This window comes from Gossypium raimondii, chromosome 5 (genome assembly GCF_025698545.1).
Source record: "Gossypium raimondii isolate GPD5lz chromosome 5, ASM2569854v1, whole genome shotgun sequence".
Classification (NCBI taxonomy): domain Eukaryota; kingdom Viridiplantae; phylum Streptophyta; class Magnoliopsida; order Malvales; family Malvaceae; genus Gossypium; species Gossypium raimondii.
Genome location: NC_068569.1, coordinates 15598896 through 15624087, shown reverse-complemented (window position 1 = coordinate 15624087; position 25192 = coordinate 15598896). Strand labels below are relative to the sequence as shown.

General features: G+C 31.8%; 2 protein-coding genes across 2 annotated transcripts; one reads left to right on the top strand and one right to left on the bottom strand.

Annotated features, from left to right (window-relative positions):
* The first annotated feature begins 5840 nt into the window (after nt 1-5840).
* LOC105771207 (uncharacterized) lies at nt 5841-7067 on the top strand. The gene has a single exon (XM_012592619.2). It carries the CDS (start codon nt 5979-5981, stop codon nt 6849-6851), a length of 873 nt encoding a protein of 290 aa, XP_012448073.1. The 5' UTR covers nt 5841-5978; the 3' UTR covers nt 6852-7067.
* Nucleotides 7068-14013: 6946 nt separating this feature from the next.
* Nucleotides 14014-16689, bottom strand: LOC105771259 (probable jasmonic acid carboxyl methyltransferase 2). The gene is made up of 4 exons (XM_012592677.2): nt 16521-16689; nt 16009-16419; nt 14660-14932; nt 14014-14570 (listed from the first exon to the last, which is right to left on the bottom strand). The coding sequence occupies exons 1-4, from the start codon at nt 16593-16595 to the stop codon at nt 14157-14159; spliced, it is 1173 nt and encodes a 390-aa protein (XP_012448131.1). The 5' UTR covers nt 16596-16689; the 3' UTR covers nt 14014-14156.
* Between the last annotated feature and the right edge of the window lie 8503 nt (nt 16690-25192).

The window sequence follows — 25192 nt, the reverse complement described above, 5'->3', positions numbered from 1 at the left end:
TACATAAAAAGCCAAAAGAAGACGGCAGGAAACAAAAGCAAAAGGCAATATCCCCCAACGCCGAATCTTGACTCGGATTGTCCCCCTAGTGGATACAATTGCAAATGACCCTTTTGTCCTTGTATTAATTCCAAATTAAACCCAAAAATTATTTTATTAATCCTCTAATGTTAAAAAAAAAATCTCATGCATGCTCCTCCGCTCAATCTTGGACTTGTTAAGTTGGGACCGAGTTGCGGACGGTCTGATTGTGCTTAATGCAACACCCCACAAAATGGTTCCTCTGCATGGTACCTGTGCAGGCCTTTAATGATATTTCTATTTTATCTATCAAAAAAGAAAATCCCATACATAGTGAGTAATATAAAATGTATTATTTTGACAAATAGTTGTAACCAAACCGACGATTCTTCAAAAAAGAATTAAGTAAGTTTTGGTAAGAGCATGAATAGATGTATGTTGTGTTTTTTAATACCTTTAACAATGATTGACAACCGACACCCTAACTGGCATCCATACTTCCTAAACTACCTCCTGAATTTATATTATAGATTCTTTGTCAAACTTATGCTACTTTCTTGATGGACATGATCCCTTGGGCAGTCTATATAATACGCTCCATTATTTCATTAATATTTGCATTCGTTATTTTGTAAGGTGTTTACGAATGGGATTAAAAATTTCGAAATATTGGATCGAATCTCAACCTTATAATTAAACTAAAACCCCATTCATAATTTTATACTTAATATTATAACGTATCCCCCATTTTTTCTGAGATGTTGCAATTTAAGTCAAACCAACTTATTGCATGTGTGGACTGTGGAGGAATGTACCTAAGACGTGTAAGGCAATTATTTCTTTTCTCCCTTACATGCCGTCAATTGAAGGGACCTTCATCTTTAAATTTAAAAGTGAGATAGCTTTGAACTTATCCACATGCTCTTCTTCTTCTTCTTCTTCTTCTTCTTCATTTTTTTTTTACAATTGTAGTCCTCTCATTGCTTGTATTGTCTACAAGGAAGCAATCCACGAAACTATTCTTAGTGTTTTGTCCAAAAGAGGGTTTCCTTAGTAAATAAGGGAAACTAAAACATCAAATTATTTTGCATCAGAGTCAGCATTTAGGTGAATGAGTAATTAGCTAGCGTTGGGCAAAAAGTTGAGATGACTCCCCTCTTCTTATCCAAAATTTTTCCATCCAATTTTCAGAGTCATCTGTAAAAAAATATTTTAATTTCACAAAAAAAAAAAGAGAGATAAGAATCTACTAATGCTCTATAACTTTTTCTTCTTCTTCTCAATTTTATAATAATCTTAAGAGATATTCATAATCCTATAATTTATCTTTAAAAACTCTCACTGATATGGATAAACAAATTATATATGTTGAAAATTTTTATTACGTACTTTTTCTTGTAAAAGGGTGCAAACCTTTAAGTTGGCTCAAAATGTCTAAACACATAATGGATAAGATTTGCTTATCAACCAAATTTGTATGTGTAAACAATCCATTGATATAGTGACATGGCCATTTAACACAGATATGAGTATCATTTATAGTTTACTAACTGGAGTACTAGTCTCGCTTGATGTTAAACATAAATAGAATGATATGTGATGACATTTATTAACTAAGCTAAAAGATGCAATGAAATCATCCAGGAACAAAGAACTGGATCAACTTCAAAACTGCCTAATTTCTAACCGGTGTGCCTTCAAAGGAGGTAAGAAGGGAGCCCCTGGTAAATAGGGATAGCCATGGGATGGGATTTTTCTTTTTGCCTCACCTTCATCTAAATAGGAAGCCTTTAAGGTTTTGCTTAATAGAATCCAAAAAAATTAAAAAGATGAACAGTTAAAAAGGGTAAAAAAGTAGTAAAATTAAAAATATGAGTATTCTTTTGATAAGCATGTTTGGCAAGAAATATATAAAAATTGAAAAAAGAAAAACAAAGGGTATTCTTTTCCATCCTTTTCTCATTAGAGTGAAAAATAAAAGAAAGAAAATGCATAATTTTAAATTAATATATATACACTTCTCTCGCTTTCTCTCTTCTAGTCATCTCAACTTGGAGTGGATGATTTTTACGCATTAGAACAGAAAATGATCATATCTTCTATTTTCTTTTCTCTCGTTTTTCTTTCATTACAAACACACTTTTCCACTCATGTTCATCTCTACACTTTTCCATCAAATCTTCTTTATTTGTACCGAAGTATTAAATAATTTTTATATTATATTAATTTATATAATATTAAGTGAAATATGTATTAAGAACATCATAAAAAATAAAATATCTAGTGAAAATATATGAAAAGGATAGTAAAAATCTTATAAAATTTGAAAACAAAATTTCAAAGGTATGAAATTAATTAAAAAAATTAAAAAGAAAGGAATTTCGGTAAGTTTTTGAGGCATGGCAGTTCGAATTCAAAAGATTTAATAAAAAATTGCCTCACCATAGAATTTAAAGAAAAAAAAATGGATTTAATTGAAATCAGTCGAGTTTGGCCTAAATTTACTTGAAAACAGCGTAATCTCTAAACAAGGCTAGATATAGAGGTCGGTGGGTAGACAATAAAATTGTTTGTATTATATTTACAGTTTTATCGTTAAATTCTAAAAAAGCTATTATTTGATCATTAATAAATCAAACGTTGGGCGTTGAAAAATTAAAAATAATAAATTGATAATATTATTAATTATATAGGAATTTACTATTTTTCAGGGGTGAGAGTGGAGGCATCAAATTCTAAGCGTCGATGAAAAGGTAGGGTAAGAGGTGATAGGTTTGGGAGGTATTATTATCTATTGATTTCCGGGTCCCATTTTCTAACAAAGGCAGCTACATGTTAATATTATTTATGAAAATTTTTAACAATCAAACATCACCTTTACCTAATCTTAATCACTCATTAATCATGGAACCCCCAAAAGGAAAAGGTGCGTCTCCTGAATTAATGATCCTTTTTGCCTTCTCAACTTTCCATTCCCTACGCTCTATTTTCAAAGCATCATTCACATTCGTATATAAATATACTGGCATGAAATTCTTCTATCTGTTTCTGCTTTCAACACACTTACTTTTTACTAACATACTCACCCGTTTGGATTTTGAGTTTAGGCATAGACAAAGGAAGGAGCCTTTTGCTCTTGACTTGGCATCTTACTTCTATTTTGAATTTACATTAGAATTATTCCGAGTTAAGTGGAAAAACATTATTGCTTTTGTTTTCAGTCAACTAAGATAGTAGTAATCAAATATAGAGTAGGCTTGAGTACCATAGTCATCAAGTTCCTATCTTTAATCAACACCGTCTCTTCAATGACAGAATTAAACAAGTTTAACTTGACTAAGGGGACAAAAAGAAAAAAAGGAAAAGGTTATCCTCAATCAATTATTGACCTCTTTGGCTTTTTCAGTTTATTGTCCTTTGCTTGGCTACTCAGAGTTAAGTAGTTGAATTGAAACAAGAAATGGAAAATCACCCTGAATTCTTCTGGTAATATTAGGTTGAATTGAAGTGAACAAAAATAATTTAAAAAAAATGTTGAATTGCAATATGAACGCCTTCCTTGTTCAACAACTACAGTAGACAAAACAAATTAAGAAATGGAATGTGGGAGTGGGAGAGGTTGAAACATTGGCGTGTCTGACGGGATTGCCTGCTCCATATCTCACGGTTGGTATCGTCTGCAACCAACATAAGCTGAGCCTCAAATGGCCTTCCTTTCTTACAAAGCCAAAATCCAACTGTTTTCTTTCTTTCTTTCTTTTTTTTTGAATAATCTTAGCCTTTGTCAGGTGGCTTTCGTACACTGTTAGTTCAGGCCTCACGTGATTTTCATATACCTTTTGCTTTTCTAATTTTTTTCTCCCCTCTGGTTTTCTATTTTGGACGATTCAACTCTCTACTTGGGTCACGAATGCTTTCTTTCTTTTTGTTGTTGGAGAAAACCGCGCGTGATTTTCAAACCCGAGCCTCCCTTTTTTTAGTTTTTAATGGGAGAGTGACAGGTTGAACCAATCAATATTTCATGGATTTCATCACCTTCCCACGGACAAAACCTCGAGTTCCCATTGTCCTGTTTCACAACTCATGAATTTCCCATGCAAAAAAAGCTCATTTTAAATAGAAAATTTCACGCTTACTTGGAGCTTTTCTTTTTGTCTACTTTCCATTTTCCTTTAAAACATTGCTTTCATTTAATTTGATTGTGTCACGGTAGTTACATTCAATTCGATTAAATTTAAACATTATGTTATAGGTTAACAACCTCTTGCTTGGTGATAAAAATATTACGATGTAGAAATGAAAGTTGGGTTTAATCTCATTCCCCTTTTCCAATTATCAAAAAAAAAAAAAAGATTTTGGGCACAAATAAGATTGGTTAATTGTGAAGGGGTGTGACCAATACAATGCCAAAGGATGCTACTTCTTCAGCTTTACAAATGTACTAAAGAGAATTAAAGGGTCACAGGGTTACAACTCGAAGAAAAAAAGGTAAGAATAGCCCATGTGATGACTTAACCTTTGCTTTTACCAAAACAAAAAGGTCACTTCCTCTATGATCCATTAGTTCATGCGTGATTATATTAATTAATGAACCTAACTCAAATGTTTTTTTTTTAAAGAACCTCTCAATTGTATGATAATTAACCACAGGGATATTTACAAAAAAGAATGTAATCAAACCCACCACAAATTCAGCATCTGGTCATTGTCAATCAATTTTAAGATGTTCATATTCACTTAAACATGCATCACATCCCCCCCCCCCCAATATTTTTAATCTTTTCTCATATAGATAACAGCAAAAAGTTCCACCAATATTATTTGTCTTGTTGGAATGACATGCAGGAAATTTGGACTTTTTCTGGGTTCCTCATAACTTAATTGTTTTTTCTGAAGTTGAAATATAAGATGGGCTTCATCTTCTACTTAATTCTATATTTGGCTACATAATTACATCAATTCCTAAGCAACTAATTTGTTATGTTTGGAAATTATTTTGAAATTGGAACTATAATTAAATGTAAATTATTAGGATTATCTATCATCTTTATCAAACAATTTCAGACACTAGAAGCATTCTAAGACTTGTTTTTCTGGAGCATATAAATCCCTCCAATTCAATGCAAAGGCATATGACTATCAAACAAGTTGCACATAAATCCCCTTATTTCCCAGCTCTAAAGTACTAGTGAGTATATTCTAAAAAAAAAGGGTACTAGTGAGAATAAAAGTAAAATGCATGCATTATTTGAACGTTCCTAAACAAAACAGCACACATCATTAATAATCAAACATTGGAATGTGATAACCAGAATGATTGTTCACTTCACCTTAATCACATAATAATAATAAAATACATTTTATGACCAACCGTCTATTTTCTCAAAAGGCAGTCGCTACCGTAACACAAAAACATATAATAAGTAAACTTCTTACATTAATGTTTCTTAATTAATTTCAGAAAATTATACAAAAGAAATGAAGAGGCGAGGACCCACATTTACTTTAGATAATGGGAAGACAGACATGCGACACAGCAATAAACAATAAATTAAAAATAGGTTAATTGGTGCAACACTGGGACCCTTCCAAAGTAACCCGTCCGTTTCCCTCTGGTGTACTGCAGACTGCGCACCACCTAACCTAATTCAAGCTTCCTCCCCCCACGCGTGGGTCTGCCATGGTTCGGTCCGGGTTCTATTTTTCAGTCTCTCTGGTTCACTACCTCTATTATAATTCAATAATCATTATATTTCCCATCTGTTATTTTTAATACAAAAGCGGACAATTCTCTTATATATAATGGCCTTGGAATCTATTCAAATCATTCAGTTTCCAAGTACCTCAAAAAACAAAAAACACTACCAGCTTCGAACTTATTTTCTCTTTTAATAAACTCTGAAAGCTACCTTAAACCTTCTCTTCCCTCAATTCCTTCTTTCTCTTATTAATCAATTATGCCTTCCTTTGAATTTGATAATGTTAAGGCAGAGAAGCAAGATGCTTTGTGGAGATACAAGATGGAGAGGAAGTTGAGGATGGGTCTTAGCTTCATCGGGTTTCTCTTGGTTTTGTTTTTGCTGTCGTGGCCCTTGTTCCCAACTTTGATTCCTGACACCGTCGAGGCTGCCGGAGATTTTCTCCGATATTTGGTTTCCACTTTTAATAAGCCGCTCTTCACTTTTGTCCTCCTAAACATCATCATCCTCGCTGTTTTTGTTTTGTCTACCCAAAACCAGACCCAGAAACTAACCACCACTCCCGACATCTACGGCGAGTACGTTAGCTCTCGCCGGTGTATGCAAACATCGGCAGCCTCCACCTCCGCTCCTGTCACGGAAGAGACCACGGTGGACAAGCAAATCATTCTGGTGGAAAATGCGGCTGCTCTAAATTCTCGAGCCAAGCCGCAACGTACGACTACTGGCACTGGCCGTGATACTGTTACAGAGACGAAACGTTCCCTCTCACCAGTTAAAGAACAACATCAACCTACGGAGAACCGGACAGTGACACGTACAAAGCCTCTCTGTTCTTCAACCGAAATGATGAATCAAAAGGAGTACCGAAGAACTCGATCAATGGTTTCAGAATCCCGAAGCCAACGACCCCGGGAGTTTCGGAGGTCGGAGACGGCTATGTTCAGCCGAGAACTGGTGGTTACAGATGCTGAGCCGCCGAGGAAATCAATGGACGAGATGAGCAGCGAAGAGTTTCGGTCGATAGTAGACAGTTTCATCGCTGAAAAAAAGAAAACTCTGATGCAAGAAAACACCGCTCGTAACACTAGGAGAAAAGACAAGTGCATGTCAATTGTGGTTAAGAATTAAAAGATTAGACAGAAATGAGTGAGTTAAAACATAATCTATCTCGATCTTCGTATTAGTAGGCTGATGAGGTCCTATGTTATATTAATTAGTATGGGATAGATGTACAGCGATAAAATTTCCCGGGTTTTGTGGGAGTAAATTTTAAGATGATCAAACTTTATGGGTTATTGTGCTTCTTCCTTTCTCATTTATGAAATGGATATTCGTTTAAAGCTCTCTGGATCTATGTGTTTTCAGATTTACTGATTTCCGTTTGACCCAGAATCATGTGTGCAATTGTGGGTATATTCTTTTCTGGGTAAAAGAAAAAAAGGGGGAAGTGAAGTTGTAATGAAAGGATATATAATTTTACGAGGGCCTAAAACAAGAACTAGCAGCCACGGAATTCAGATTTTTTGGAGTATTTGGGTTTTCCTTTTAAGAAGCAAAAGGAACTTTGATTCTATTCCTTTTTCTCAGTTTTTTGTTTTCCTCCCTGACATGAGAATTCATTTCAACTCTTTTTACATTCAGATCCTTTGCTTCTTTCTGAGAGAAACCCTTGTCATCTATGCCAACTTCAGATATGCTTCATGCAAACTTTGGTTATAGCTTGGATTCATTATTCTACATGATCATAGCATAGTTTCTATCTCGGCTTCATGCAAACTTTGGTTATAGCTTGAAATCATTATTCTACATGATCATAGCATAGTTTTAGCATCCCATTTTGAGTCAAAAAAATTTTTTTTGAGTACTCCATTCACCAACTCTTGTCTGACTGTTTCTTTTTTCTCTGTGCTAATCAGTACCCAAAAATCCAAAGGGTCCAATGATGAAAGGTAAACAGTGTAAAAAGGCTATGAAATACAGTAAAAGCGCACGCACACATACACACAAAAGGTGAGCCGGTGGATGTTTTGCTTAATGAATACCCAATCATGAAAATTACACTGTTATTCTGATTATTATAACATTTTTGTTAACAGTGGTGTCTATAAAAAGTTCTTTTTATACCTGCATAATGGAGTAATTAAATTTATAGAGTGTTGGATGAATTTACTATCAAAAGCTTGAAAATCTTCCACGGGAAAGTCAATAACTTTTACTCTACTTTAGCCACGCCCACTACCATTAAACTAAACTGGCTTTGTCTTAATTTTCATTTTAACTTTGCTTATCATCATCATTACCTACACTAACTAGTGGGGGCTTTGAGGAACGTTAGACATGTATCATCTTAACAGCTTTGTCTTTAATTTCAGTTTTTCTGCGATTCCAGACAAAGTTCCCACCACCACCTTTTTTCTTCCTTAATTCTCTGTATTGTCCCTTGAAAGTGACATCCCAATTCTTCTTCTAGTAATTCCTTTTTCTTTTAAATGATTACAAAAATCAGTCAAGTACAATAACCCCAGGAAGAATTTTAAGTTAACCTTTAAAAAATAAAAAATACAACTTGGTTTTTTATTGCTTGACAAGGGGACCATTTGGGATTAATCCATCAACAAATTCATTTTAATTACAAGGCTGAGCATCGGCATCATTGTGTTATCTTAGAACCATTCCATCCATATGCTTCACCGCATTGTTTAAGAGCAAATTCACTATGTTTTGTACAAATATGTATTCCCCTTATTTGGCTTTCCTATCAAAATTACTGATTTTGACCTTAGCTGACAACTTACATTGTTTGTGATCTTTGCAACTCTGTAAGTAACCTCAGAAACAGGAAAACTAACCATGGGTTTTCGTTTGACTGACAACTTTAAACTAACTATGGGTTTTCATTACTTAATAGAGACAACCAAACATCAGTTCCCATGGAAATGAAAGATCCCAATTTCTTGAAAGAAGGCTGGTTGCTTGTTACACTTAGATTCATGTTTTGATAGCAGTAATATATATATATATATATATATATATATATATTTGTCTTCATGGATAAATATATTGAAGCAATAGGAGGGATTCTTTTGTATGTAATTAAAGATTGTCATTTCATTTCTATTATAGGGTTGACGGGTGTCGCAGGATGAGAAGTCCAATCATTAATGGATGATCAGGATTGAGGCAGCTGCCACAAAACTCTCCTCGACTACTATTCTTTTTAGTGCTTTTTTGAGTTTGAGTTTTTATCTTTGGATTTTTGTAAAAGAATAAGCAATCTGTGAGAGGGATGGTAAGTCCGGAACCTGCAGCTATTTCAATAATAACATCTTTTTACATATAAATGTTGAGAACAACAATAGTCAAGTAAAGGAATAAAATGGTATATTATATTTTGCAAAAAGTGGAAAAACAAATTGTTTCACCCTTCATTGCCCCATTGATTAAATTATAGGCTTAAAAGGGAGTCATGGCTTGCTTAGTAGCTAATATAATTGTGAGGCTGTGGTCGGATTCTAAGGGCATGCAGAGCAGTGGAGTGAGTCGATAATAATCTAATTTTTTTTTAAAAATGGAGGATTTTATGGATCGATGAATTAGTCAACATCAACATCGCTATAAAATAATTAATCAGTGTTCTCTTTTAGGATACCAGTCTTTGCCAAGTCTTTTATTTGGTTAAAATTTAGAACATAATTGCCTTCACTCCAAACCCTTTTATCATCACCCTGGTGGGGGATATCTTTGCTCTCATTGATATTAATTCAGTAACTAAATTTGAAAGTGGGTTGGAATGAAAAAGGCAGGCAGGCAGGCAGGGGGTGTGCAAAATGGGGAAAACCAAATACGTAATTATAATGGTACAAAAATGGCAATCGGCATGCAGAAAGTGCAAGTAAAGACCCAATCAGATGTCAACACCAAATCTGCTTAGATTGGAAAGAAACAACACAAGTGAAAATTGATGGAGGTGTCTAAATTGGGAACCCTGTCCTTTGCCCTTATTTCAAGCCTCGGCCTCTCCAATTTGGGTGATAAGGTCGTGGGACAAGTTGTTGCCTTCATTCTGCCTGGCAGCTTTACCCTCTCTACAATTATTTTTGTTCACTTTTTCAGTCCTTTGAGATTTTAGTAAATTCAAAATCGAAAATTTTAATTTAATAACAACATGGCATTCAATGTGTTTCTTTATCCACAAAATTTAAATCTAAAATTTATGGAAACCACACTAAACAGTTGAATACTGGATAATTCCCTATTCTTTTCAATCCTTATGGGTTATGGCTAACATAGATAATAGATTCATTGAAACCAACTGCTGTACGCCTCAGACCTCGTGATTGAGCTACGCTTTCTTTTCTTTTTTTTAAAAAAAAAAAATGGGATAAGTGTCACAACAGCACCCACATCACATGTGTCTCTAATCTTAAGGTTATTTCTATGGGATTTCAATTGACATTAAGTTTCATCTATCCAGGTGAGGGTCATTTAAATGTTAATTTTAGTTTTTATGAGAAAAAGTAGCATATATTTGGACTTGGTGCCACAGAAATTGGAAAGGCCCTAAAGCATTTAGCATTGGGCCAAATGTAAATGTCCGGAAATCTTTAGGTAAAATTAATATCAAAATATAATGAATGCATTTCTGTTTCGTGCTTTCCCAGTTCCAACTTTCATAACAAATGATATTCTTCCTTTTATTCCAAATTAACAATAAAAATGCACAGGAATCCATCCTGCCCCACCTCATACTCCTTCATTTCGCTCAAATCAAATTTAATTCAATTACTATTTAACTACTAATTTATATATGTGAAGAGTGAAAATGATTCCTCATTATATAATCTCTAGTCCACAATAGTCATTGAATTTGACAACTTTTCTGAATTTGCTCCTTGTCATGACATTACATTTTGAGTTTATGTGATTTACCATAATTTGATATGTCAAATTAGTCTCTCTACAACACTTAATCAATTTGTTTGCAAGCAATTTATGAGTCTTTTCCAGTTCTTATTACTAATAATGGTTTCTAATACGATTTTACCTCTTTTGAAACCTAAATTGACAAAACTATGCCCTTGGGAGACTAATGATTGCTTTGAGCTTGTGTAGGGAGACAACGACAGTCAAACCTTGAAGAAAGTTGCATCTAACGTAGGTGTCGCGACACCCAATCCTTTCACCCTGAGCTTGCAAAACTTCAACGGAAAATCAACATGGAACTTACTATCATGGGAGTCATGACACGGAGCCTACAAAGCCGTCATACCCTTTAAGGTGTTGAAGTGAAAAAATTGAGGCCAAATCTAGTGGGTGTCACAACACCGAGACCCCTAAGACCTACAAGTTTGCCATTATTTTGGGTGTCGTGACATCAAAGTCTGGGTGTCACGATACTGTTGCCTAACGGCTTAAAAGCTGTAGGCGCAATTTCATGTCCAAATAAGCTTAAGTCATTTTTCATTTAAGGACATAATTGTCAATGTTAGATTAAATATAAGTGGACTATAAATACCACTTTATAAGCTTTCGAGGTAGATTTTGGTTGGCTTAACATCTTTCGTTAGTTTCATAGTTTTACGTTAAGTTTCTTTTCTTTTTTGTTTATTTTCTTTTTATTTTTAGATTAGGTTTTTCTTTTCCTTTTTAGAATATATTTTCTTTTTGTTGTTTCATTTCTTATTTCTTATTGAAGACTATGTAAAAGAGAGATGATCAAACTCTCGGGCTTTATTTGATTTCCCTCAATGAAATGAGCATTTTCTTAAACTCTTCACTTCTATTTTATGCCTACCATGTGTTTACTAAAATGCTTATTTGGAATTTAAGTTTGATTATGTGCTAAATTGGTTGATGGTTTATTTGTTAGTTTAAGTTAATGTTTATTCTTAATTAATTGATTGTTTGATTATATCGAAATGCTTAATATATTAGAATTGACGCCTCTAGTGAAAAATCTAGATAAACGAGATCGAGATGAGGGCCTATCATTAGATCATTCGATATAATTGTGTTGAATAGTGAGACTGAAAGGAGAACCTAGTTGGTATATCTTTTAGTCTAGGATGAGACTTGGAGGAGATTCTTAGCTAAGAATAACAAATAATCTAATTGATATAGGTTTATTAGCTTAGTTAGAGATTAACGAATCAATCGACCTATCATTTTATCATTTTCTTTGTCTAAAGTAATAGAGAGGAAGATTGGATTAGCTTGTTTAGTTGATAATTTAAATTTAGTTTATAAACAATTTATTTTGAAATTTGCACTAATAATTTTCGACTCGATTAGATCAGTAATTGTTTAACTTGTAATTAGCTTGATAAAAACATTTACCAGTTTAGCAACTCTTTGGGTTCAATCCTTGAAATTCTTTGTGTTTCGTTGTAACACATATAAAATTACAACTTACAATATAAGTGTTTTTGTGTTGATTCATAACCCACCCAACATTAACTTTTGTGTGTGTGTGTGGTAAAAGAAATTAAATTTAAATATTTAATTATTTTTGGGTCAAACTTGGCCATAAAATAAATAGGTCATAGCGATAAGAAGGAAAACCTAAAGCAGGTTGAAGGATTTTAGCATTGAAAAAATTGAAGGTGTCATCTTTTTTCATTTATTTTAGTTTTAATCTCAATTGTTTCATCTTTTTGTTTATTCATCTGAAAACCAAACACATAACATTTTTATTTTATTTTAATTCCTATTCTATTCTTGATTCCAATACATTCATTAAACCCTCACCAAAATACTGTTACAAATCATTCAATATATCTACATGTCTTTATACAATTTGTCAAATATTTTCAATTATTTTATAAATTTCTTCATACCTATCCGGAACGCTATAATTTCTACGACAATTTATTTAAATTTTCATAATTAAAGCTAGAACTGAGCCTACCCGTTTGTCAACTCTCGCGAGTTTATCTTTCAATCACTTTCAATATTAAAGAAGGAGAGAAAATGATTTTCATAAGAAAAAAAATCCTATATTAGATTTAATAAGTTTCAGATCACAAGCACAATTCCTTAAATCGTAAGGTGGGTTGATTAAAGGATTACAATTTTCTCATTTCTATCTTATAAAATTCCACAATTTAAAACTTGTTAAATGATGCATAATTGTAAAATTGAAGTGAAGAGGGATATGGTATTTGGTTGAATGTTTGAACTCAAATGAGTTGGAGAGAGGGCCTTCCCGCCTACCCATCACTTATATAGATTTGGCAACCTAGCTAAGCAGCTAGCCACGTTTTAAATGTTGTATTCAAAAAAAATTTTGTCCACGGACTACACATTTCAAATGAATGGTTCCTTGTTTGGATCCAACACGTGAAATGTGCACGAAATAAACACTCTTTAGGAGCTGCAGTTCTGTTTAATTATAAACTTGATTATAGAGTCTGAAAAGTGAACAATTTCGTGTTGTAAAAACCGAAGGTTACCAAATTAATCACTCTATACTCTCCCTCGACATCGATTGATGTTTAATCTAAATGATTTATGCGAAAAATTTCATCACTAGTCATTTAACTATTAATAAGTCTATATTTTTTTCGTTTAATTATGAAAAATTACAATTTAATAGTTAAATTAATCGAAATTGATCATTTAAGTCACTTCACTGTTAAAATGATAGCAGATATCAACGGGACGGTTAAGTCACCATTCATCAAGTGACTAAAGTATTTTTTTTTTGTTTATTGGTAAAAGCACTCAATAATTAGTAAGTTTTATCATCACCCAACTATAAAAAGTTATAATAATCACTAACAAATTGATGACATAATACATTTTCTCATAGGCTTAATAGCTAATTTGGTGTCTGAATTATAACTAAAGTAACGATTTGGTACTTTTAGATTTTTGACGGTAAAACAATAAAAATCTGAAAATTCATAATTTATAATTTTGAGTTTATAAAAAACTTGTTAAAATTACAATTATGCAGTAGTTAGTAGAAAAAAATAATTCTTTTTTAGTTTTTTAAAATTTAGGCAAATTTTAAACCATTTAAATTGTTTTAGATTTTAGGTATATTTTAAAATTTAAATAATTTTCTTATAATAGTAATTTAAAATGTTTTTACAATTTCATAAAATAAATTATGAAATTTAAGATTTTTATTGATGTTTTAGATTTTCTGTTAAAAAAGTCTAAAAGTGTGAATTTAAAAATTTTTTTGGTTATAGTTCAAGGAAGAAATTAATTATTAATTAATTCAATGAATTGATATGCTACGTAATTAATCTATTACTAAAAGCTTGATAACACATTGAAAAAATTAAATAAACTTAAAATTAATATTTTCACTCACTTAATTTTTTTATAATAAAAATAATGTAGACGTAACTGGCAAAGATTTGGCCCAATGGGAAGCCAGGTTTTGAGAACAGGTTTGGACCAATCATATCCACTGATTTTACTTCAAAAAAGAAAAACATCCATAGGCTGAGCTTCCAAGTTGATATGACTAGCCTTTCTAACCAGTGAAATCACGAAATTGATGTACTTGGTTCTAGTCTTTGACAAGTGATTCCCAACAATCTCTGCTAACTTGCTGAATAAAACATCCATCGTATCTTGTCCCAGTCGGAAGTGGGATTCCAACATCGATTCCACCACCGCTCTGATGGTTTTAGCCACTCGCTCTCCCACCATCATTTTCCCTTGTTCATTATGGGTGTCAGCAACCGCGCCTCCATCCCAGTCCACTTCAAAAGCTTCCAGCCGATCAATTATGAATGACCCTTCCTTTAGAATCTCCACCTTTAGTTCCTCCGCACACGGAGCATAGTACGGTGCATTGAATGACGCTACTTTGTCCTCTTCAATTAAACCCTGCAACAATATGTGTTAAAAAAAGTTGAAATTAACCTCAATTCCCACTTTCGCCAATCACTTAATCAATGCTTGAAGTAATGTTGTACCTCTTTGACCAGGCTCATCAATGCTTCAGCTAACAACTCCCACTGATAGCACCCATCTTCGGTTGTGGGATCAATGGATTTCCTGCCCAGGAAAGAAAGGACCATGCGGCCACCTGGGACCAACTCCTGGGAACGTGACTTTATGAACTGTGAAAAATCAGCCTGGAACTGCGATGAATAAGCATTCACCACGCTTTGCGGGCTGCTCTTTGAGATATACACTTTTCCTTTATTTAAATGCTTCACGGCATAGCTCTCCAGCCCCACCGGAACCTGAAGATATTAAATTCAGCATTTATTATTTCCTTAGCCACATCCAAGCACCCCCACCAAATTTTTATATATTCACTAGAGCTATGTTTAATTAACACTTACATCAAAATATAAAATCTATAAGTACTCACTTAATCAACAATAATACTAGGATTTTCTTCAATGTTGCCAGAAGCTTTTGGTGCAATTCCATATTTTGATGTAAATCCATGGTTTCATTGCTTTGCTATATTACATGTTTTGGTTGTTACTAACTAGATTGCAACAGGGGTGAAGCCCAAATTTCTTTTTTAAAGTGGCTGAATTTGAATTATAAATTTTTTAAAGAGCTAAAGATATAATTTCATTATTGTATTGATGTAAAATTTTACAGTTTTCAAGGGATTAAACTATAATTTTTTATTTTTGGAGAAGGTATAATTTAATTTTAAATATTAGGAGAGGTCAAAATATAATTTTATCATTAAATTAACTAAAAACTTTATAAATATTCAAGGGATTAAAAAGCAATTTTGCATTTTTGAGCCTGCTTACGACAGATCCTTTTACCGGTGAAAAAAGTTAAAAAAAAAAACAAGAGAGCGAAAATCAGTGATATTTCGGGGATATTCATCCCTAGGGGTCATATTGAAAATTGTGGTCACTAGGAAAAGTTGTCCCACAAACTGTACGATGAGGGGCGAAAACCCCCTAAAAAAACCTTTAAAAAGTAAAAGTAAAATATGCTTTTAACCCCTTTTAATAATATAAAAATTTAATTTAATCTTTTAAAAATTATTAAAATAATAAAATTATATTTTAATATCATACAAATTATAATTTAATTTTGGACACTTAAAATTTTTATAGTTTCGCCCTGTATAAGATGATGCAACAATGATCGAATTTGCAGGTGGATCTCATTACTTATCCAGTAATCTAATTTCTTCATTTTTGGTATAATATGATAAATCACTAAAACAGTTTTGTTAATCTATCCAACGTTGAGTTTGATGAGAACAAGCATTGTTGTACAACGTGCATGAGAGTTTTAAGTGAAAATTTTACCATCATTTTAGGATTATCATGGCACTAACCTGGGAGAGCCAATGGAGACTGGAAAAAGAGTAGACGAAGTGGAGGCTGTTGCTAGGGAACAATCTGCCGTAGAAAGAACCTGGGACACCCGATATGAAGCACTGGGAGGGTGCCAATCCAATACCCTTCTCTTCTTTCAGCATCTTGTAGAATGCCGGTAACAACATGAATAAGGAATTGAAATCGTTGCTATAAAGGTCGTTAAAGAAAAGCCTAAACTCCGGCACCCGGCGCCTGAGGTGACCGCTCGTCGCTCGTACTATGTCCATTATCTGCGAGATAGCCGACAAGGTGTTGGGTCCCGTGGAGCAACCCAAGTCTGCGATTCCCATGCTATCTATATCATAGTTGCTTGAGAGTTCTAGTAATGCTTCTTCAATGATGGTTTTCCCGAAAGATATGATTTTCCTCTAACAAATCAAAAGAAGCAAAGAGATATAGAGAGTTAAGGGAAAAAAGGAATTAATGGGGAAAACATGTAAATCATGGTGTTTTAATGGCGAAAAAAAACCTGAACAGTGGAGTTCTTTGCATAACTAGTATCGCCATTCCCTTTGTTCATGTGAAGCACTTGCACTACTTCCATGATATAATTACTGTGTCTTAATTTTATTGAATACTGTATATAACATGCAGAAGGAGGAAGCAGAATGAATACAGCGGAGCACAAATGGATGCCCTATATATAGACTTACTGAGTAATTCGTGAGGACGAGGAAACCTTTGATTTGTTTCCGAAGTTGTGGTTGTGATAAGGTAATGTATATTTTAAAGAAAACCAATTGCAAAAAATAGATATATAATTTTAATACTGTTAATAACACAAATTCTATTATTAATGTATCAATACCATAACATTTCCGCATTTTACTAATATGGTGCTAATTAACATTTTAGCATGTTATAAAAAATTGATAATACGAGTTACAAAGTAATTTAACTAAATGGATTTGAGAATAACTTACATAAGGATGATCCTAAAAATTAAGGCTTTTAGGCACCAATAAAAACTTGCCACATCATTAAATTTTAAAGATATACACCCATCCATAAAAAAATTATTTTATGAACCCTTCCCACCACAGTATTCATGGTCCCTTTTCAATTATTTAATTACATTTAGATAATTTTTTTTATGTCATTGACACGTGATTTTGATAATTTTAAACCCTGAACCCAAAATATAGAACCATAAACCCAAACTTGTAACCTCAAACCCTTAAACCTAAACCTAATCTCCAAATCCTTGAACCTTAATCCTTAAATCTCACGCCCAAGCCTTGAACCTCGGGGTTCATGGTTCAAGGTTCGAGGTGAAATAATTACCAAAATTATGTGTCAATTACATGGAAAAAATTACACAAAAATTATTTTTTTTAAAATTGGTTACACAAAAATAAAAAAAATATTAACTTATGGAAAAATAATAATTAAAATTTGTAAAAGAAGAAAAGATTTGTTTTAATTTTAAAAAATAATTATTTTAAGTAATTTAATTAAGGTTAAATTAAGTTGGAAAAGATATTAGTTATAGATGAGTGCATAATAATACTTTTTGTTATCTTTAAAATTTAATGAGGTGGCACTGTTTTATTGTTGCCTAAAAACTATACTTTTAAAATGATTCCCAATATAATTTATCTATTTAGATTTATTTTTGCTTACCATTTAAATTATTTTATTTTATTTTTAATTCGTATATGTTTATGGAATACTTTTGATGCCTTAAATTTATAACTTACTAGTTTTAAAATATGGGGCTTCAGTTAGTGCAGTGTTTTAGTACAAGTATAAATTCGTTGGCATATTTTAGATTAACACGAAATAAAAAAGTCAAACTTAGAAAACGAGGTGAGACGAATTTAAACCAGTCATGCCAGGGAGCCTCAGGAGTAACCCAAGGAGAGGGTGCAGGGGCGAGGACCACTCTAACTTCCGCCTAAATTTAAACCACTTGTGCTAATAAGGTTAAGAATATGAATCAATTTCATGTTCTAATTTTTGAGTAACCCTACGTTTAAACGCGTTTGGTATCATTTATCTTTGCTTTTAATTGTATGATTTTTTTTTTCTTTAAAAGTACATTCGATGAATTTCATACCATTAGTAACGATGTTGAGAACTATAGATAAGTAAAATTAAAAGATGTATGAAATGTTGTTTGCGCTTAAAATAAGTCATGAAATGAAAATACCTCACCCACCATGAAAATTTAAGGATTTGTGCATGTTGAGGTTTGAATCATTGACATACAACATATATGCCATTTCCGAGTAAGTATGTACAATCCCCATTGCATGTGAGGTACTTTTACTGTATGAACCTCAGTCTTGTAATTTTAAAAATGACAAAAATTTATTAACTTTCAACAAACAAGATTTCGATATTCTTGAGAATCCTCCATATTTCCAATACAAAGTTACCTATTCTAACTATCTTACTTGATGCATACAAACTTTTTTCAATATTGTTGAGTTCCCTATACTAACTATCTACCTAATTCATAAAAAAATTTGGTAAGCTCTTTCTCTCCTATCATCAATACTCTTCCCAATTTCTTGATATAATCTTAAATTAAATTTAATTGTAGATGTTAGATGTGAAATTCAACTATTTAATCTATGGGTCTAAAGTTAGACTTTTGAGTGTTGGGATTTCGAACAAAATGACGAGGATGGTCATAAAGAATTTCTTCATTTTCAAGGATTGCGAGCAGAGGCGAATTCAAGTCACCCCACCCTGACTTTTCTAAAATTTCTTTCAATTTTATTTACTTGGCCTCCAAAGTTTTTCAAACATTCTTTAATTTGATTTCTTTCATAGAATTTATAAATTTAGTCAAATTTTTAGTTTAATTTAGTCTAGTATATAAATATTATTTGGTAAAATTAAAATTTAATAATTACAATATCTAAGTGTAAATAGTATCTAAATATTAATTAGATAAAAATAAACTTAAATAATTATAATATCTACTACAAATTGAGCATTTAATTTAATTTATTTTTGTAATTAAGATTATCCCAAATTAAGAACATGTATGTTGTATATAAATATTTCTGCCCCTTTAATCAACAATTTTAACTTCGCCCCATCTCAAATACTTTGATGGGCGGATCTTGTTTATTACTTTTTCTAAGAGAAATATTTAGATGAAAAAAGAGGGGGGGGGGATTTGCTTATGTGGTAAGAAGAGTTTCTCCTATTATTTTTATACGTATTATAAAATAAGTATTTAATTGAGTTGATCTTAGGAATGAACTAAATATCAATTAAGTATTTATTATTTAAGTTTAGAAGGTGGTGCCCATTTTTTAATTAATCTACTCATCCAATTTTTTTAATTAATCACGCTATGAATAAATCCAGTTTACTCAGAAACCATTGTTTTTTTCTTCCTTTTGGAAAGAGAAATTTATACTTGGATGGATTGGTGGTTGTTTTCGGTGTGTTAGGTAAAGACCTTTTGGAGGAAAAGAGCACAAATCATTAATCAACTTTGCCACATTCTACAAGTTTGACTAAAGATTAACACCCAATCTGCGGTAGCAGATCCAACACGAGAAACCTTTGCCACCAAATTAGGAGTACGAGGAATAAGAGGAAGGGTGCTGAGTTTGTGGGTTAAAGATGGCTTCACATTACTTTCTTTAGAAACATATTTATTGAATTAGCAGTTGTCTAAAAACAAGAAAATTATTTTGAAAAAGGCGTATCACTTTGTTATTCCTCCACATTATACATGCATTGAAATTGATTTTTCCCCACAAGGTTGAAATACGAGTGTGTTTGTCGTGCATGCCACATTTCCCCCCCCCAATCAAAACGTGGATTTCTTGCCTGGTCGGTTTACAGTCAATCCATGCCCCTACCGGCTCGCCACTCCAATCCCAAAATATGTTTTCTCCCCCTCTACAACGTGTAAGTTATGTTTCATTTCCGAAATAGCCACTAAATGATCCCCACGTCAATTACATCTAAATCCAACCATTTAATTTTATCAAATATGTCCAATTTGAACTAGAAAATTATTTAAATTCAAAACAACTCAAGTTCTAATGTTTATCTAGTTGGCGGATATTCAGAATATCTTATCATTTTGGATTTATTGGTAATTTAAAATATTATATAAAAATTATTTCAAGCATCAAGTTTAATGCGTTTTCAACTATGGATATCTAAAAATAGAGTTAATATATAATATAAATTGTTGTTGTTGAAAATTAATGTAAAAATGTAATTTGTATTTTTAAGTGTTTAGTAATGTTGTTAAAATTTACAATGAAAGGTTAAAATACTTATCTTAGATATGATGCTGAAAATTAAAAAAATGATATTAAAATAAAATATAATATAAACTATTTTTACAATTAATTATACATCAGTTATATTAAAATTGTAAAAATAATATTTAAATAATTTAATATAATGATACATGAAATACAAATTAATTTAATTTTAAATAATTTCACCTAGGATATAACATTAGTTTTCAAGTTGAGAAGTGCTACCGATATCATAAAAGCAAGACCATTCAATACCTTTTTATTTTTCAAACAAAAGGAGGTTAGTTTTGGCCTCAAGCACCTAGGAGATCCCTATATCACATTAATTTCTCTACTTGTAATAAATTAAGAAAATGAAGGGCCTAACTAATATCAGATGACTTGTGTTCATGCATTTGTATAAAATAATTTTATATCAATTTATATTGAAACGTCAAAATAGTTTATATTGTAAGGAAAATAATATAAGTTTGGATGAGTGAAAATCTTAGCAGCTTAAAGGATTGATTAAGATTTAAGATTGTTTCAAATTGAAGATGATTTGATAGTTAAAAATATATTCTAATAATCTGTAATATTTAAATTAAATAACTAAGATTTTAAAAATTTAAGTTTTAGGCACTAATAAAATTTAATCACATCAATTTTTAAACATAAAAATTATTATTATACACCCATCCGTATTCAACTTATTTTTTTACTCTAATTAAATTATTTTAAATATAATTAATTAAAATAAAAATATCAATAAACTATTTGCGACATTAGCTTACTTGAATTATCAATAAGTATTGTAAAGGTTTAATTAGGTCAACCAACAATTCTTTCATCTGCTAGTGGAGCATGTTTCTTATTGCTTTGGTTTAGGGTTTTTTGAGTTTTGGTTTGGCCTGGGGAGATCGGTGGTGATGGAGACAAATTAGCAAATCCAAGCCTTGTGGATGAGGAGGAGGTGTTGATTCAGTTCCATGGGGATTCGGAAGCAGTAGAAGAAGATTATTGATTCTGTTTGGTGGGAAAAGCCTTGACGGATAGTGTGGTTCATTTCCCTTCTTTGAGGAGGACTTTGTCTGATCTATGGCCCCCGTTGGGAGGAGTCTCAATCACGAACACTGGGGATAAGAGGTATTTTGTTCTGGTTTTACTATGCAATTGATATAAAAAAGGGTAATGGAGAGTATGCCTTGGTCATTTAAGAGGCATCTTATTATTCTTCATCGGTTGGGGCAAGGTAAAAATTCGTTACAAGTCCCTTTAGTTTATACAGATTTTTGGGTTCAAGTTCACAATCTCCCGATTGGGGTAGTTTATTTTGTTTTTTGTGTGGGAAGTTAGGCCATGGAGAGGGTTTCCGTCCGTTGAGGATGACAATCGGAGTACATGTAGTAGAGTTTGGTTGGGATATGCTTCCTTGAGGGCACCATCAAGAAGGGAGGCCATGATGAGTAGAAAGTGGCTCCATGAGAATTGTTCGGACATTAACCAAGCAGGTGGCAACTCGTTTGACATGGACGTGGATGAGCGTGGTGAGGGAAAAAGTTTTGGTGATATCCAAATTGTTAATCCTTATCTAAACAGTTGGAGTAGGGATGGAGTCATGACTAGGTAGGGAGATAATGGATAGATGGAAATAGGCTCTAATTCAGAGGAATAAACCAATTGAACAGATTGATGGGAAAAAGAGACAACGAATGTAGGGTATTCAGAATTATTGGTATCCATATATTAAAACAGAATCATCCTATAGAGAACATTTGGGAAACATTAAAAATTTTATATTTTTCTAAAAATAATTATAACTACCATGTTTCAATGTTTGACCAAAATCTTAATTATAATAATTAATTATAATAATTCCGATAAACTATATCCTGTTGAAATTTTATATGAATCAAATTCATATATTAATTTTAACTATGTTCTCTATTTGTATACAACAAGCTTGTACATTTAATTAGTTTAATATTTAACTGTCAAATTAATTTAATTCATGTGACACTAAACACAATACCAAATGTGTTTGGATTTTGTTTGTTTTAACCATAGGGTGTGACCTTGTAAGTTCTTGTAACATGAGAAGTAATACTAGAACATTTCTAATAATACAAATAATGAGTGACATCTAGCAATGTATCATTGCTACCTAAGTTATAAGAAGTCGTAATTCAACATAACCTTTCTATGATAAACCTTTCATGTATTACATCATTTTGTTCTTTATATCTAGATTGGACACAAGTAATGGAATAGTCACACTTGCATAATCTAATCTCATGTTTCTTAATATCTTGAGTAGACTACAATAAACAAATAAGTATAACATCTCATATATTTTATTCGAGTATGGTCATGCATTTCTAGTCTCACTCAATTAAGTGGCCTATATTGATCAATCAAATATTACTCCCATTATGTAGGAGAGACAAATCATATATTGATCAATTATATCCCACTACATAGATTGTGACATATTCAACATCAATCTTTTCAGTACAACTTGTTACGAAGACGTTTGACTGCATCAAAATATATGACTTACGATGTTGGATAATGATGATCTCAAGTTTGAGAACTGTATACATAGTTATCACTATGAGTAATGTTGTGACCATTACATAATAATCCAATAAACATACTCATAGCGGGTCAATCCAATATGTTGTTCTCCAGCGCATACTCATGTATTGTTTTTGACATCTCTATGTCAATGACAACATTTTGGCATCAATCAACCACGCATTAGTCTCAATGTATTATTGTTGTCTAAGCCCATAATAATACTTGACTAAGGACCTTTTAAAAATAATAATATGTTTTCTTAAGACTTTATTACAATTCAATTTATTTATATACACCGAAAAAAGAAACTAAAATAATAATGACAACGCCTTATATTAATAAATAAGGTAAAACAAGTATGTAATTACAATTATCTCATGATTGGTGTCGAAAAAAATAGAAGAAACATGATGTGAAGAAGATGAATGAGGCAGAGGAAAAGGCTATCCAGGACTCTGACGGTTTAGATCCACAAGATTCCATCGTGATGTCTTCAACGTTGCTGATCTGTTGGGAGTAAGACGATGGTATAGCTATACTGATGAATAGTTCCATGGAGACGAAGGCTGCTGTGTTTTTCAAGAGGGTCGCTTTAGTGTTTTTTTTTCTTTAATTTCTGGTTATGTTTTTCGAAGTTGTTAAGTTGATAGATGTTTTCTTTTTCTTGATTTCTTCAGTTTTTGGTTTCTGTTTCGTTGATTAATTAGGGGCAGTCACCGTCGGTTGAGTCACTAATTTAGTGACAGGTATAACCCATGCACTTTGTGCTTTTGTTGAAATGGTGGTCATTAGTTTTTCGTAAAAAGAAAAAAAAATCAGTAAATAATGAATCAAATGCATAAGAGATTATATAAATAATGAATGTATATATAAAATTGCATCTTTGGTGCAATAGACCAAAAGCACAAGTGTGTTATGCGTAATAAGTGCAATATAAAATTTTTAATGGCATATCTGATTGATTTAAATTTTATTTATCAAAATCATAATTAATTATAAATAATTTTCATAATCTCGAATCATGTTAGCGTTTCAAAATGACATTTTCACAATCATCTAATCAATTTAAGCAATTTGACTTTCAAAATATGGTTATCAACTTGAGTACTAGTTATTAAAATATTTATATCTCAAAGTTAAATGTTTTAGAAACTAGACTTAATAATATTTCATAATTTAATTCCTTAACATTTTAATGTAGCAAAATTTAAAATTACTTCATTAGTGTCGTCATGTAGTTGTGATCTTTCGTCACTTAAAATATTATTTTAATATAAAATTTATATATTTGTTATTTTAATTCAATTTCTACAAAATTTACTAAAATATTTTGAGCTCACAGTACAAAGTTTGGTTTGTTTCATCAAAAACTATGTTCAACAAGCTTTCCAACCATATTTGGGTCTATTCGTCATTACCAAACCGTTGAGACTTTAATTTGATCTTTTTGCACTTATTAATTCTTTAATTTAAAGATTTTCATAAATTTTTTTAACCAAACCCAAACATAGTAAATAAGAGTTGAAACGAGCACTTTTTTGACTTTGGCTTGAATAAGTAATTTAAGTCTCCTTTCTTTTTTTTCAATCTTTTCCTTTCTGTACATCATTCTTTTTCCAATTTCCTCCTCTTTCTCTAACTTCCAACCATGGATTCTTGAATTCTGCTAAATTTCACTTAGAATTTCATGAAAATTTGAAGGTTTTGGGTTGGTTGGATGAAAGAAGATGAAAAAAGAGCAGTTTCCTTACTTTTTATTTCTTTCTTCTCACGGGTTAAAGAGGAAGTGTAGAAAATTCTACATTTAAAAAAAATTTAATTTAATACAAATTAAACCTCTTTTTCCACTTATTCTATTGATCCAAAATCATCCAAAAGTACACTAGCTTTTCATTTTTTTATTTTAAACTCTTAATATATATTCTTGACAATTCTCCATCTTACCTTTTATAATTTTTATATTCACCCTATGACCACTTTTACCCTTTATAATTTTACTTCTTTACAATTTAGTTTATATCTCGGTTTAATACACTAAAATATATCATTTCTAACGGCTTTCTTCAATATCCAACAACCTCCTCTAAATTTTATCGATTAAATGTAATTTACTATTAGGAAAATTTTACTAAATGTTTTCTCAAAATAGTGCTATTTATGACATCAAGTTTTAAGGGCATTACAATTAAAGTTAGGGAATAGGTTGAATATGAATGAGTATACAATAATAATTTCATATCTTTAAAAATAGATGGTATGATAAAATTTGATCGATGCCTAAAAATCTTAATTTTAGAACTGTCCTAATATAAGTTGCATGTTGTTTTGTCTTTACGTA

Excerpts from the sequence above, each read along its gene's own strand:
- LOC105771207 (XM_012592619.2), top strand. The coding sequence starts at position 5,979 with ATGCCTTCCTTTGAATTTGATAATGTTAAGGCAGAGAAGCAAGATGCT.
- LOC105771259 (XM_012592677.2), bottom strand. The coding sequence starts at position 16,595 with ATGGAAGTAGTGCAAGTGCTTCACATGAACAAAGGGAATGGCGATACT. Across the intron at positions 16,420-16,520 it reads CAAAGAACTCCACTGTTCAG|AGGAAAATCATATCTTTCGG; the intron begins GTTTTTTTTCGC and ends TTGATTTGTTAG. Across the intron at positions 14,571-14,659 it reads TGATGAGCCTGGTCAAAGAG|GGTTTAATTGAAGAGGACAA; the intron begins GTACAACATTAC and ends ATATTGTTGCAG.